The following is a 15,937-nucleotide window of genomic DNA, read 5'->3' as shown; positions in this document are numbered from 1 at the left end:
TGGAAAGGTGGGCAGGTCAAACAAGCTCTTAAGGCTACACAGCACCCCACTTCCCACCCTCCACCAGTCCTCCTGTCTGCTCACAGAGGGGAGCATCACAAATAACGTGGAGTTGTAAATCCTATAAAGACAATAGAACAATGTGATAGCGATTGATAGGAGTGGGAGCGGGGACTTTATGCTGTGAGGGAGGGAAATGTGTCCCAGGCAGAGGAAACAAATGCAAAGACCCACGTTAGGAAAAAAGAAGCTGGTGGCTGAGGAGAGGAGATGGGTGGGGAGCGAGGATGGGAGGATTTTGGACAGGGGTATGGCACGACCTGGTTTTTGCGACCTCCCGCTCTTGCTCCGCATTGCGCTTGGAGTCGTAGAGGTCCAGTGCAGAAGGGGCCGCAGACTCTTGAGCCGCGCCGGGCCACACCTCTTGGGTCCGCCAGGGGGCGCCGCGCTTCCGTGCAGGGGCCGACACACTCCCAGGGCAGGGCTGGAGCGGGGCTGCGGCGGGCAGGCACGCGCGCGCACGCGTCGTGTGTCACGGGGCGGGGCGAGGGCGGCGCGACGTTCCCGGCCTGGTGTCCTGTTTCCGCAGCCCCCGCCGCCTACCTTGCTCCGGCGGGCCGGGTGCGGCCCCATGTACCGCGCGCTGTATGCGTTCCGCTCGGCGGAGCCCAACGCTCTGGCGTTCGCCGCGGGCGAGACCTTCCTGGTGCTGGAGCGCAGCAGCGCGCACTGGTGGCTGGCGGCGCGGGCGCGCAGTGGCGAGACGGGCTACGTGCCGCCCGCCTACCTGCGCCGCCTGCAGGTGAGTGTGCCCCTCTCCAGCCCGGCCTCCACTGCCCCTAGACTGGGCCATCACAGGCTCACAGGACCGAACCCGGAACCCCGGATCCACCGGGACCTCCAACAGATAGGGAGTTTGAGAACTGACCCTGAGACCCCAGACCCACGAGGACTGGGACCGCAAGAGCCCGCACCGCTGCAAAAGACCAGGTCATTGACAGCCACCTCTGAGGACTCCAGACCTACCAGAAGCCTGACTCTGGGACTGAGACTCCTTGGGATCCCAGACCCGTCTGGACCTCATGTCTGAACCCCCCATCTCCATAGAATTCAAGAGTCAGCCCTGAGATTCCAGCACCACCGAATACTGACCAGTTCCCCAGATCCCTGAGACCCCAGATCCTTAATCCGCCCCTTCCCTGGATCCCCAGGATCCCGCACTCTTGCCTCCCACCCTATCCCACCCATCCCCAATTGGAGCCACTCCTTCCATCACTGAGACCCAGGCCACCCTGGACACCACCTGTTCCCCAACCATTCTCGATGTCCTCACCGCCCCCTCCCACCTTGGACCCTGGAGCCATAGACACCCCCATCCCCTAGATGATCCCGGAAGCCCTGAGGCCTCAGTGTCTTTCACTGCCCTGTACTCAGCCACCCCCTAAGCTCTTCCTAAGACACTCCCCCACCCCCAACCCTCTTTGAGCGGAGGATCCCAGCCCCTGCTGACACTCCCTGGCACTACTCTCCCCACCCTCCCTCACAAGCCTCAGGCCCTGACTTGCCAGACTTTCTTTCTCTGAAAGTGAGGGAGCTCTTCCTCCTTGTGCCCAGCCTGGAGTGGGGGCTGCTCCCATTATGAGGAAGTGAGACCTCCCGGTGGCTTCCCCTGGTCTGACTATGGCCCTATTTCCTTCCAGTGGAGGCTGCAGCCCCATTTTCTGTTCCCCAAGAATAGTCCTGCTATGGGGACTGGGGTGCAGTGTCTCCAGCTGGTCTATTCTGATCACACAGGGATGGAGGGCCTGGAGCCTCCAGGCCTGGCCTGTGCCAGACACCCCGGCCCCATGCTAGTCCCTAGCCTTTAGGAAACATCTTGTCCTAGCCCAGTTCAGGACAAAAATAACAGGATAAATTTGGAGATGTCATCTGGTCTTACCAGAGGGGATGGGCCCTGGGCCCTGGACCCTCGGCCTGATCCCATCTAGGAGTGCCTGGGGCGAGAGTGGGGAGCCCTAGACACCAGGGCTGCTGGTTCTGGAGTGAGGGTGTCAGACCCAGCCTCTCTGGGGCTGGGGGCCTCTGAGGAAAGTCCTGCCTCTTCCCCAAAGTCCTGTGAGGCCCCTCCCCCAGCCAGGGCCAGTGTGGCTGGGTGTTGGGGGAGTGCAGAGAGGCTAGGATCTTCTCTATCTCTTGGTTTCTTTCTGTATATCTCTCTCTATCTCAGTCTCCCTAACTCTGCGTCTCTGTGTCATTCTGACTCTCCGCCTGTGTGTGTCTCTTCCTTCCTCCGACTCTCTCCCCTTCTGTCTCCGGCTCTCAATTTCTTTCTGCGCTATCTCTCTCTGCCTTGTCCCTCCCCACCCTTCTTACTTTCTATGTGTATGTGTGTCTTTCTCTTTCTCCCCCCTTTCTGTCTGCTGTCTCCCTGCACTCTGGCATACCCATGCTGCCTCGGGGGTTTTGCTGACTTCTGTGTCTGTCTGTCTGTCCCCATCAGGGAAGCTTCTCCAACCCACTCTGGAGTGACATCACCTCAGTTCTGAGGCTCCTATGTAGCCTAATGAACCATGTGTGCCAAGGACAGGGGAGGGGTGGAGGTGGCTGGTCCCACAGCTGCTACTGCCTACTCCCTACCCCATGCCAGGCAGGCTGGGTAGATTGGACCCTTGAGTTGCTAGGGATGACAACACAGAATCTGGGACAGGGACCAGGCCCTTCTTTCATATCTGTCCTTTGCTACAAACACAGAACTGCTGCTTTCTAGGGCAGGTCTGGAAGATTCCTAGAACAGTTTGAGGGGATGAGAGCTGGCAGCAGGGGCAGGGAGAGGAGATCCTTCGGGCCCATCCGCAGCTACCAAGGCCTGCAGAAAGCTCTATGAGGACAGGGCTGCTCTGGAGTGTGACCTTGGTTTTGTGAAGGCTCAGCAAGATCCAGAGTGATTTATTAAGGGTTGCAGAGACTATGGGCTCCCTGCTTGGCATCTCAGCATAGGCTCTAAGCCAAGCCTGGGGATAGACTAGGTGTGTACTGTTGGCCTCAAGTTGAGGGTCCCTGGGCTGTGTTTTTGCTCTAGACCTCTGGTTTTCTTTTTTTTTTTTTATAATTTTATTTATTTATTTATTTTCCCCCCAAAGCCCCAGTAGATAGTTGTATGTCACAGTTGCACATCCTTCTAGTTGCTGTATGTGGGACGCAGCCTCAGCATGGCCGGAGAAGCAGTGCGTTGGTGCGCGCCCGGGATCCGAACCCGGGCCGCCAGCAGCGGAGTGCACGCACTTAACCGCTAAGCCACGGGGCCTGCCCTAGACCTCTGGTTTTCTGAGACATCGTAGCTGAGAACCTCACTGTGGGGTAAAATCCTGAGCAAGGCCCCAATATGTAAAGTGGCCACATGGGAGCCACCCCGTGCCTCAGCTCCCTGAGTGGTGCCGTTTGAGAACCCCATTTCATATTCTAGCTCAACATTCCCTGTTTACATCTAGCATTCCAGGCTTTAGCTGTAATGGTCCTCCATCTGCCTCAGGCTCTATCCTGAGCTAGGTCTGGGCTCAGTACCCTCACTTGGTACCCAGGTCTAACTGTACCCCTGCCCCCCCGCCCCCAGGGCCTGGAGCAGGATGTCCTCCAGGCTATCGACCGGGCCATTGAGGCTGTGCACAATGCAGCCATGCGGAATGGTGGCAAGTACAGCCTGGAGCAGCGTGGAGTCCTCCAGTGAGTGTGGGGGAGGGGGTGGTCTTTCAGTGAGTACTGGGGATGTGCTGAGGGCAGGGTTGAGGGTCGTGCAGAGTGGGGTGGAACATGAGGGAGGTGGGAAGTGGAAGGGGCCTGGGCTGTGGGGACCCCCACATCCCACTGGGAGCGTGTGAGGACTTTGGGAGTTGTAAGGTAATTCCTCTGTTAATCTCGCTATTCTTCCATCAGGAAGCTGATCCACCACCGGAAAGAGATCTTGTCCCGCAGAGGCCCCTCAGCCTCCAGCCCTGCATCTATGACCCCATCCACCAGTGACCACTATCTGGATGCTGCTGCTGCCAGGCAGCCCAATGGCGTGTGTCAAGCAGGGTTTGAGCGGCAGCACAGCCTGCCCAGTTCTGAGTATCTTGGGGCAGATGGAGGCCTCTACCAGGTACATGGTGAGAACATCCTGGAGAAGGGAGGTGGGTGAGACTTAAGACTTTGTCCAGAGGCTCAAAGGGTCCACTCGGGTCAATGAGGCAGCCCAGAGCCATAGCCTGCCCATGCCAAGAGCTCAGGGCCCTAGCCAGGCTGGTACCCCAGATGGCAGCCTGTCCTCCCAGATCCCACTTCTGTCTTCTTAGATCCCATCACAGCCTCGCCGAGCAGCACCTGCCACGCCACCCCCACCCGTGAAGCGCCGAGACTGTGAGGCCCTGGTGGTCTCAGGGAGTGGTGAGAAGGCAGGGTTTGGGGGAATTGGGCACCCTGTGCTTGGAGTGGTTGCTCTGCCTGTGTCAGGGAGTTGGGTACCCTAGGCTTGGGGGTAGACAGGGCATATGTTGGGGCAACTTGGGGCTCTGGGCTTGGTGGTGAAGGTCTAGCAGAAGAAGTAGGCCCTGTACTGGGAAACAGGGGCCCTGGGCTTGGAGGGGTAGGGGCCCCCAGGGGGCTGCCCCAGCACAGCATCCACTCTCTGCCCACAGGTGGCCGCAACACCGCGCCCTCTGGGGACAATTCTGTGTCCAGCGGCTCCTCAGTCAGCAGCACCTCCCTTGACACACTCTATACCGGCTCCAGCTCATCTGAGCTGGGCCCCAGTTGTTCAGCCACGCCCCCACCTGTGCCCCGCCGAAGCACCCATACCACCATGTCCCAAGCTCAGCTCCCTCCCTCCAAGTTGCCAGCCCCCGAGCCTCCTACAGAGGAGGTAGCAGTTGACACAACCTCAGCCCCTGATGAGCTGGAGGCCCTGGGTGCGCTGAGTCTGGGGACCACAGAGGAGAAGGCAGTGGCTGAGACTGCCGTACCCAGGACCATCGGGGCAGAGCTGATGGAGCTTGTGCGGAGAAACACCGGCCTGAGCCATGAGCTATGCCGCGTGGCCATTGGCATTGTGGTGGGTCACATCCAGGCCTCCGTGCCAGCCATCTCACCTGTCATGGAGCAGGTCCTCCTCTCGCTGGTAGAGGGCAAGGTGAGGGTGGGCAGCAGGGCTGGGGGCCTCCCCATCCTTGGCTGCCCTGCTGCCCCCACCCCTTTCCCACCCTCACACTGCATCCAGCCTTCACTTGACAGGTATCTGTTGAGCTCTAGCTCTGGGCCTTCATTGTGCTGGGTCCTGCAGACATTTGAACCTATCCCTGAAGGAGAGAGGGAGGAAGAGCATTCCAGGCAGAGGCTCAGCCTAGACCAGGGCCATGAGGCAGGACTGAGCTTGGCTTACAGGAGGAAGTGGAAGCAGGCCGGCATGGCTGGAATACAGGGAATGAGGGAGCAGGTGGTGTGGGAGGAGGTGAGACCTGGGGCGGATGACAGTTGAGACCAGATATGGGTAGCCAAGAATTCTCTCTGGCTGCAAGGAAGGAATGGACATAGGGCATGAGACAGGGCAGTGCCTTGTTGGCCATGGCAGTGGAGAGAAATAGGTGCTTCGAAAGCTGTGACGAAGGCCTAAGTGCTGACTCAGGTGTGCATGAATTGTGTGGGCATCATGGGTGGGTGGGATCCTTGGCCAAGGTTGGGCTACTGGTCAGGGAGCAGGATTGGAGGGCAGTGAGCCCAGTCTACACAATGGGGTCCAGATGGGCCAGAAGTCCCTCCTTAGGGCTCCATGGCTCCTGCAGCTCTGGTTTGGGGTCGAGGGAGCAGTGGGTCAATGGACTTGCCTGTGCTGGGTACAGCAGGCACTGCCCGGCCAGCAGGGTTCAAGGGGAACATGGGAGGTGGATAGATGACAGGCCTGGTGCCACTTTGTGTAGAATCGGAGGGTAGAATCTCAGAGTTGTTCAGTCAGTGACAGAGTCCATGGCCTTCTTGGAGAATGTTTATCCAGTTCTGGGTTGACAGGCAAGTTGGAAAACAGCGCACAGATGTGTCTCACACAGAATCCTGTCCCAGGAGGTTGTCAAGACTAGGGGGCAGTGGAGTTATTTGGAGAGGGGTGTAGAACTGGACCAGTGCCCTTGGGAGCCTTGATGTTGAGGGATGAGCCATGGGAGCAGGTCTTTTCTAGGAGCTTGAGGGGGAGCAGTGGGGAGGAGGGAAAAGAACCAGGAGCTGATTCTCTCGCAGCTCCTGGGAAGGATACTGACTAGGGGCAGTTCTGGTAGGTAAGTCTGGGGGTCCTTGCCTGACGCTGGCCTAGAGCTCATGCCCGTGACCTCAGGGTCTGGGTTGAGCTCCAGGCCTTGGGGACTTCATGGAGATGGTGATGGGCAAGGAGTATGCTGAGCCTTGCCTTGCCCTCTCCCCCTAGGACCTGAGCACTGCCTTGCCCTCAGGGCAGGTCTGTCATGACCAGCAGCGGTTGGAAGTGATCTTTGCAGACCTGGCTCGGCGGAAGGACGATGCCCAGCAGCGCAGCTGGGCACTGTATGAGGATGAGGGTGTCATCCGCTGCTACCTGGAGGAGCTGCTGCACATTCTGGTATGGGGTAGGGGCCCCACAGGTATCCCCCAGTATGCGGAGCAGCAGCCCCTACCTTGCCCCATCTCTCTTCAATGCTCAGGAGTCTCCCCTACGTGTACTCAGCTTGCTCACATGTGGCTGCACGGCTCAGTAACTATCCCATTTCCTCCTTTTCACAGACTGACGCAGACCCTGAAGTTTGCAAGAAAATGTGCAAGAGAAACGAATTCGAATCTGTCCTGGCCTTGGTGGCCTACTACCAAATGGTGTGTGCGAGACAGAGGGGCGGGGCATGGAGGGTCCTGGGTAGAGGTCGAGGTTCAGTGCACTGAGCACACAGGCTTCCCTGCCAGGAGCACCGGGTGTCACTCCGGCTACTGCTGCTCAAGTGCTTTGGCGCCATGTGCAGCCTGGATGCAGCCATCATCTCCACACTTGTGTCATCAGTGCTGCCTGTGGAGCTGGCGCGGGACATGCAGACAGACACGCAGGGTGAGGCGAGGGGGAGCTTCCTGCCATCTGTGGGGGGGTTTCCCACCATCTGTAGGGGCTCTGACTGCCTGCCCTGCCCCTCCAGATCACCAGAAACTCTGTTACTCCGCCCTCATCCTGGCCATGGTCTTCTCCATGGGGGAGGCAGTGCCCTACGCACACTATGGTAAGAAGGCAGGTTGCTTTACCTGCTGACTGCAGAGAGCCCACAGCCAGTTGAAGATGGCGCCCATGGCCTAAGGGGCTGGGGACCCACTGACCATAGCCTGACAGGGATAGGGTGTCCACAAGGCTCACAGAAACCCAGGGAGGCTGGGTGGTGTGGGCAGGGGCAGGGCTGCAGACTTCCCTGTGCCCTTCTCCCAGAGCACCTGGGCACGCCCTTTGCCCAGTTCCTGCTGAGCATTGTCGAGGACGGGCTGCCCTCGGATACCACAGAACAGCTGCCGGATCTCTGCATGAACCTGCTTCTGGCTCTCAACTTACACCTGCCAGGTGGGGTTGGGGCCCAGCGGGAGGTGGCTGACCAGCTAGGGGGTTCTCCAGGCTTGGCACCTGTGCTCTTGTCTACACTCGTGTCCTTCCTCAGCCCCTGACCAGAACGTCATCATGGCTGCCCTGAGCAAACATGCCAATGTCAAGATCTTCTCCGAGAAGCTGCTGTTACTCCTGAACAGAGGAGGTGAGGGTCCAGGAATCTGTCCGGTGCCACTTTGATGTCCTGTGACTCCATGACCCCCATAACTCCCCAGGGGTGACTCTGGGCTCCCTGTGAGACCCCTCTTCCCCCTGCCTCCTAGACGACCCTGTGCGCATCTTCAAACATGAGCCTCAGCCGCCACACTCCATCCTCAAGTTCCTGCAGGACGTGTTTGCCAGCCCTGCCACGGCTGCCATCTTCTACCACACGGACATGATGGCGCTCATCGACATCACTGTGCGGCACATCGCGGACCTGTCACCTGGAGACAAGGTGCCTGGAGGTGGCTGCAGCGGGGATGGTAGCTGTGTAGAAACTGAAACAAAATGGGGGGACATGACACTGAATGGAGACGAGGGACAAGGGCATTGCTGGAGCCAGGTAAGTGTGGGAGGCCACTCAGAAACCATGACAGGTGTGCCAAGACGTAAAGGAGCCAGGCATGAGGTGATCTGGGGGTGGGCTATCTGGAGAAAGCTGGAGTGGGGGGAATAGTGGGAGGTGAGGAAAGAGGAGGTAGAGTTTACACAAAGCCTTGGAGGTTGTGATCTCTTCTCAGAGGAAGGGGAGGTGATCTGATTAACATCCTGAACGTAATATAGGCTGTATGAGAGCACAGTTTCTCATACAGTCTACATTAGGTAGAGGCTAGAGGGATGCTGGTGAGGAAGCAGCCGCAGCTGTCCAGGGGGTCCAGATGGCCGGGGGAGAGGCTGTGGCGGTGGGAGAAGAGGTCAGCTTTGCGTGTGTTGGAAGTGGGTCTGGCAGGGCTTGTGGCTGGAAGTGCTGGGGTCTGGTCAGTGGATTGGGCGTCTCAGTGAGGAGGAGCAGCAGCTTGGGTGTCAGATTGGAGGGGCTATTGGAGCTGTCCAAGCCAGAGGGGCTTGGGGGAGGGCTGAGGGAGCGGGTGTTGGAGATGGATTCAGGGCATCTGTGGAAGGTAAGATGGCCAGGTCTTAGGGATGGATTGGAAATGGGGTGTGTGGAGAGAGAGGGATCAAAGATGACACTTCTGTTTCTGGCCTGTGCTTTTTATTAAGAACATGAGAAAGGCTTCAGCTTTGGGAAGATGGGGAATATCATGAGTTTGATGGTGGATATATAGGTTTGAGGGCTCTTTGAGATATGCAGGAGATGACAAGTGGGCAGTTGGATATTCTCATCTGGAACTCACCGGCGAGGTCCAGGTGAAAGGTATGAGTATGGGTCACCACTTGAAGCTGTGAGTATGAATGAGATCTTCCAAGGTGAGAGGATAAAGTGAGAAGCAGAGGGCCTCTGACTGCAGACAGTGGCACCAGCATTAAAGGATGGGCAGAGAGGGCCTTGCCACCTCTCTGAGCCAGGACTTCCCTGGGCCAACCACATTCTGGGACTGTTTGTGTCTGGGATGATTCATTCATTCACTTACTTATTCAACAACTATCGAAGGCCAGTCCTGTGCGAGGTACATTCTGGGTGCTGGGGGTGCAACCCTGACCTTCAGTGGTGTGAGGTGGTCCGCAGCCCTGGGGTCAGTGTAGCTGCCGTGAGGGAATAGTGGCCTGTCCCTGTCTGGTAGCAGTCACAGTGCCTCCCTGGAGTCCCTGAGCTTGCCTGCTCTTCCCACAGCTGCGCATGGAGTACCTCTCCCTGATGCATGCTGTGATCCGCTCCACACCCTACCTGCAGCACTGCCACCGGCTACCCGACCTGCAGGCCACACTACGACGCATCCTGACCGAGGAGGAAGCCTCGCCCCAATGCCAGATGGACCGCATGATTGTCCGAGAGATGTGCAAGGAATTCCCAGTGCTCGGCAAGGCCCCCAGCTAGCACCTTCCTCTCCTCTTCCCTGCAGTCCTGGGCAGGGTGCAGGGAACTTGGAGGCTTGGCCCTAAGAATGTTTTGCACTGACAGTGTGAGGGGAAGTGGTGGTGGAAAGGACCTGAGCAGGGCCCGCACCTGAAGTAGAGATAATGTGAGGGGCCAAGTGCAGGTTTGGGGACCACGCTCTGGGAGCTATGCTGGGGTAGGGGGAATGTGTCAGCTGAAGCCCCTCCATCTCCCAGTGGGCTGCCTCTTCAGCATGCCTGCCTCCCAACATACACATGCATACTCAGAGTCCTGCTGCTGCTCCAGGCTGGGCCAGAACCCCCATCCCCACCCTGCCTGGTCTGTGTCCTGGGCCTCAGCAAGCCATGTCCTTGGGGTGAGGGGGGGCACCTTCCGCCAGCTCTGTTCTTTGCCTTAGCTTTGCAGTGAGTGCTGCTCATGTGCTCCCCCAGCCCCACTCCCCATGGGGGCCACTGCCCCTCACTCCCACCCCCAGGAGTCTTGGCCAGGCTGCTGCTGTGAAAGCAGAATCTTGGAGATAGACCATCCATCCCGGAGCCTCAGAATGGGATGATGGTGCTGAAAAGTGACAGAATCTATTTTCTCTGTAAAAATGTAGACTAAAAAGCCATGTATATTGTTCTACGTGCTGCAGCTCACCTTTGGAAATAAATCACAGGCATCTGGAAACAGGCTTCCCTATATGGTCCTGGGTGGTGGTGGGAGAGGATGGGCAGGGGCGCTGAGGCCTCAAGACCTCATCACTAGCTTGCCCTAACCTCTCCTGCGTGAGGAGGTGATAGTCCCTGACAGGCCTGTCCATCAAGGTCCGTTGAGCCCTATTTCAGCCTCTCTTCTCTGAGTTCCCACTTCTCTTGGGCCACAGCCGAGTGCCCCATGGTCCATTTGCAGGTGACTTACATCCAGGCTTCACTTACATCTTTCTTTGCCTTGAATGCCGTCTCTCTCTCCCCTGTTGAAACCCTAACCTTCATTACTGTTCTCAAACGAAGCAGGTGCTGCCCCAGCCCTGGCCTCCCCAATCGCCTAGGCCCTGCTCAGCTCTGTTTCCCTTCCTCATTTGTCATTGGGCCCAACAAGATCCCCTCATTTTGCGGCCTCAGCAGAGATGTGGTAATTACAGTAGAGCAAAGAGAGTATTTCAACAAGTGTGGGGTTAGATTTGCACTACTGTTTGAGGGGAATTAGGGGCCAACGTTAGGCCAAAACTTCGTTTTCCTTGTGGGCTCCCAAGCTAACAAAGACTCTTGTCATAAGTGGGAGAGGAGAGTCAGGAACCTACAGGCAGACACAAGTCAGAAGTACTTTTCATCAGTTCCCTTCATTTTTTACCTAAGATGATTTCATCACATGATTCCACACATCCAGAATCATTGATACTGTGACTTCCGGTCACGACTTTTCCTTTTTCATTGGGGTGCTGAAGGCAGAGGGCTCTTATTCTCCCAGCAAGACTATAAGGCAGCAAGAAGCACAGAGAGGCCAGGGCTAGTGGCGGAGTCCCCAGGAAACAGGTCCTCAGGAAGCTGAGGCAGGAACACTTGACAGAACCTGTGGAAGCGAAGCACAGGAGGCCGATAGGGAGACATCCTTCCTTAACTGTTGACTCTTTCAGAAGGTTAAGCACACAGGCTCAACTGGATCTGAGGAGGGGATAACAAAATGGCCCCCAGTAAAGCTCTGTGTGGCACAACCTGGTCACTCCTCTTCATCCTGGAGGCATTCTGCCTCCCCTTTCTCATCCAGGATCAATGACATTGACTTCCAGTCACGACTGTTTTCTCATTGTAGTGCTGAAGGCAGAGAACCATGAGTCTCCTCCTGAGATAGTGTAATTCAGTGAAAAGCACAAGTCCTCAGGAAGCTGAGGCAGAACATTTGACAGCCTCTGTGCCTTGCTCTGTCCCCTGCTATGATGCACATACTGATCTTGTGGGAAGAGCGGGGCTGTGCTGCGCGATCTGTCCCAGTGCTGGCACCTGTGACAAAGTGTGGCCCGACGGCAAGAGGATCAGGAGCCCCTGCTGCTTCTGCACAATTGTGCAAGGGGCCCTTGCACTTGTTTGTAAGGGATGCAGGAGGCCCACCTGACAAAGTTAAATGCTGGCCCCTGGCAACAAACAGACGCTCTGCGAGGGTCCAAGACTCCAGCACCCCCTCAGCAAACACTTTGATGATGGTCTCACAACACAGAATTACAACCACAAGGGAAAATGATGATTAGCCAGAGAATTCCTCAGGGAGGGGACTGTCTGTGAGAGAACGTTTTGGCTGCTTGGAAGGATGGGATGTAGCTAGGCAGGGAGAGGGCAAAGAGAGAAAACTAAGCTGCTCAAAGAAAGGAGTGTGGGTGGGGTTGAAAAGAAAAAACTCAAGAAATTTTGAGGGGCAATGAGGGATAGGAGTTTGGGCTGACCTCTGGACTAGAAATGGTGCCTTTAGGTGCTGGCGCCATGACTGTGGAAGATGCGCTATGGACCACAGGTTGCAACTCTAGGTTGCACAGGGCAACTCCAGGGTAAGGAGTTAAGTGAAGATCACCTGCCTGCTCAGTCCCCAAAAGATACAGACTGAGGCTCCAAGGAGGTGAGGACAACCTTTTCTTTTTCTCTTGTTTTTATGGAAGAATAACATACTATGAAAAGTACAGTATGCAAAGAGTACAGCTGAATGAATTCCAACAGAGAATGCTAAGATGACCACTACCCTGGTCAAGAAATAGAGTATCACCAGTCTCCAAAGCCCACTTGTGCACCCTGTCTTAATCACTGACTCCCTCTTCCTCCCCAGACCTCCTCCCTAGAGGTAATTGCAGATAAGTTTTGCCTTGTTAATGTAAATGGAATCATAACAGTATAAACTCTTGTTTCTGGCTGCTTCACTCACCATTAAGTTTTTGAGATTTGTCCATGTCATACTATGTGGTTGCAATTTGTTCGTTCCCGATGTTGTGGGATATACCCTCATTTATCCACTGTTGATGACCTTTTGGTTGTTTCCAATTTATGTCCATTACGAATAGTGCTCTCAGGAGCATTGTACATGTCTTCTTGCACATATGCATTGTACTGGGGGGTATGTTCTCAAGAGTGGAATTGCAGGGTCACAGGCAGCTACTGCCAGATAGTTTTCCAAAGTAGTTGTACCAATGAACATTCCTCCAGTAGTGCTGAGAGTTCCATCTCTTCCATATCTTTCCCCAAACTTGGTATTGTCAGTTATTTTTTTTTTTTTAAAGATTTTATTTATTTATTTTTCCCCCAACGCCCCAGTAGATAGTTGTATGGCATAGCTGCACATCCTTCCAGTTGCTGTACGTGGGACGCGGCCTCAGCATGGCCGGAGAAGCGGTGCGTCGGTGCGATCCCGGGATCCGAACCCGGGCCGCCAGCAGCGGAGCGCACGCACTTAACCACCAAGCCACGGGGCCGGCCGTCAGTTATTTTTAATTTAGGCATTCTGGTAGAGTATAGTAGTATTTATTTTTAACTTTGCGTTTCCCTGATGACTAAAGAGGTTGAGCACCTTTTCATTAGTTTACTGGCTATTTAGATCTTCTGTTTTGTGAAGCACCTGTTCAAATCTCTTGCCTATTCATCTGCTGGGTTGTCTATCTTTTACTGATTTGTAGTATGTATTTGGGATATAAGTCTTTGGGTTGTATATCTTATATATCTTCTCCCACTCTTAATGTTGTCTTTTGATGAAAGGAAGTTCTTAATTGTAATGTAATCCAGTTTTTCAGGATTTTCATTTATGGTTAGTGCATTTTGTATCCTGTTAAAAAAATCTTTTCTTAAAGTCATGAAGACTTTCTGTGTCTTCTCCTAAAAGCTATATTGTCTTTGCTTTCATAATCAGGTGTCAAATCTATCTGGAATTGGGCCGGCCCCGTGGCTTAGCGGTTAAGTGCGTGCGCTCCGCTACTGGCGGCCCGGGTTTGCACCCGGGGCGCGCACCGACGCACTGCTTCTCTGGCCATGCTGAGGCCATGTCCCACATACAGCAACTAGAAGGATGTGCAACTATGACATACAACTACCTACTGGGGCTTTGGGGGGAAAAAACAAAAAAAGGAGGAGGATTGGCAATAGATGTTAGCTCAGAGCCGGTCTTCCTCAGCAAAAAGAGGAGGATTAGCATGGATGTTAGCTCAGGGCTGATCTTCCTCACAAAAAAACAAAACAAAAAAACAAAAACAAACAAACAAAAAAATCTATCTGGAATTGATTACGTGGGTAGTATGAAGTAGGGGTCTCATTTAACTTTTTCTACATGGATATCCAACTGACCAAGCACCATTTATTGCAAAGCCCATCCTTCCCTCATGTTGGCTTTTAAGAGCTACCCTTCTTAAAATTCAAGTCTCCACCCATGTTTAGGCCTGTCTCTGGATTTTCTTCCATTGGTCTGCCTATTCCTGCACCAGCACCATGCAGTCTTGCTTTCTGTCACTTTCTTGACATCCAGTAGATGAAGTTGTCCTCATACTTTGGTTTTCTTTAAGACTGTCTTGGGTATTCCTGGCCCTCACACATTTTAGAATATAGTTTGTCAGTTTACCTACACATACACAATATCCACTGGAATTCTGATTGGAGTTGCATTGAATCCATATATCAATTTGGGAAGAATTGGCATCTTTACAATATTGAATCTTCCAATCTTTGAACAGTTTTTCATTCCATTTATGTCTTTATTTTTTTCAATAATATTTTATTGTGTGTGTGTGTGTGAAAAGTCGTTGTACATCTTTCATTAGATTTATTTCTGGCATTTGATGTTAGCTGATGCTATTGTAAATGGCATCATTTTTAAATTTTTTATTTTCTAGCTGTTGCTGATATATAGAAATTACAACTGATTTTTATATATTGACCTTGTGTCCAATGATTTGCTAAACTCACTCTAACAACTTATCTATAGATTATTTTGGATTTTTTACATCACCTTTTGTCTGTGAATGAATTTTATTTTTTCCTTTCCAATTCTCATACCTTTTTATTATTTTTCTTGCCATACTGCACTGGCTAGGCCCTCCAATATATTAGGATTGTGGTCATGAATGTAAAATGTTTTTCTCTAACAATGCTCTGCTGCTCCAGAAGCAGGGAATACACAAATAGTCTATTTTAAGTGAGGTTAGATTTTACCCCAGCCAGTTAGTCTAAGAAGAGCGGGTAGGAAAGTTGTAGCACCAAATCTATAGGACTCATAGTAAAGGTAAGGAACTGAGGAGGTGACAAATGATGGCTTGGAGATCTCAGTGAGATCAAAGAACTGTTGGATAATTGAGCTGGTTGGGTTGGCCAGTTCTTCTGGCCTGCTCCCCCAGCAAGGTACTCCTGACTGGGAAGAAGGAGGGGGCAAACACAGGATAGAGAGGAAAACGCAGGAAAAGAGAGGCTGAGATGTCTTAGAGGGCAGTTTCTGCCAAGATTTGGCCCTCTGGTCTCCTGGACTGCTCTCCATCTGCCCCACAGCAGCCTCAAATCCAGGTCTCTGGGCCCTGGGTGGACCCTCTAGCTTGGAGCTGATGAAGAGAGATGGAGGATGAATCATGTTGGGGTCTTGCTATGTTCCTAGGAGGTAGGGGCAAGGCTGGACTTGGAGGGAGGAATTATCACCAATACTTGGTTTTTGTCTTTACTAGGGGCATTAGAAACTGCCACTAGGGGTGAGGCATAGAGGTGAGTGCAGATGGGGAGGGGGCGGCCTCCATGGAACAGCTGCCTCAAAAGGAGGATAAAGCGGAGGCGGGAACAGCAGGGAGCAATACCGCGAGTCAGGGGTGTCAAGGAGAGGTACAGGATTTGCCGTCCACAAGGCGCATCGGCTGAGACCAGTGCTAGCCCTAGTATAGAGCGCAGAGCTTGATTTCCCTCGGCTACGGTGCTTTTATGCCTCTGCACATTTGCCCACACAGCCTCCAAGACCTAGGATGGCTCCTCCTTCTCTTGCAGCTGCCGACCTCCTCTTGGTTATTCAAGGCTCTGCTCAGGCATCTCTTCTGCCGGAAGCCTTCCCGGATCACTAAGTTGGCTCAGGCGCCTCCCCTGGGACCCAAGCATCCCTCCTCTAGCGCCCCCTCTGTCTCTCTCCTTCGTTGGTGTAAAATTTTGTGCCCTCCACTCGATAGACTGTGGACCCGGAGGGCGGGTATGCTGTCAGAACCACGTCCCCGGCCTTACGCCATCCTCTGCACTGCCTAGGCCCCCATCCAACGGAGTTCCGCCTTCAGCGCCTCTGCAGATGCTCCACCCTCATGCCCATAGGAACCCAGACCGTATACCGGGCGCTAAGCTCCGACCTTA

General features: G+C 54.2%; 1 protein-coding gene across 1 annotated transcript; it reads left to right on the top strand.

Moving 5' to 3' along the window:
- The first annotated feature begins 565 nt into the window (after nt 1–565).
- NCKIPSD (NCK interacting protein with SH3 domain) lies at nt 566–12,602 on the top strand. Its single transcript, XM_004419663.3, has 13 exons — nt 566–802; nt 3,611–3,720; nt 3,931–4,135; nt 4,329–4,419; nt 4,671–5,161; nt 6,443–6,613; nt 6,775–6,861; nt 6,949–7,087; nt 7,173–7,253; nt 7,454–7,582; nt 7,677–7,769; nt 7,888–8,060; nt 9,399–12,602. Exons 1-13 carry the CDS (start codon nt 632–634, stop codon nt 9,600–9,602), a joined length of 2,145 nt encoding a protein of 714 aa, XP_004419720.1. The 5' UTR covers nt 566–631; the 3' UTR covers nt 9,603–12,602.
- Nucleotides 12,603–15,937: the final 3,335 nt, after the last annotated feature.

The sequence above is a fragment of the Ceratotherium simum genome, chromosome 5 (assembly GCF_057802395.1).
Source record: "Ceratotherium simum simum isolate JZ-2026a chromosome 5, ASM5780239v1, whole genome shotgun sequence".
NCBI classification, from domain to species: Eukaryota; Metazoa; Chordata; class Mammalia; order Perissodactyla; family Rhinocerotidae; genus Ceratotherium; species Ceratotherium simum.
The sequence above is the reverse complement of the archived record's forward strand: the minus strand, read 5'-3'. Positions and strand labels throughout refer to the sequence as shown.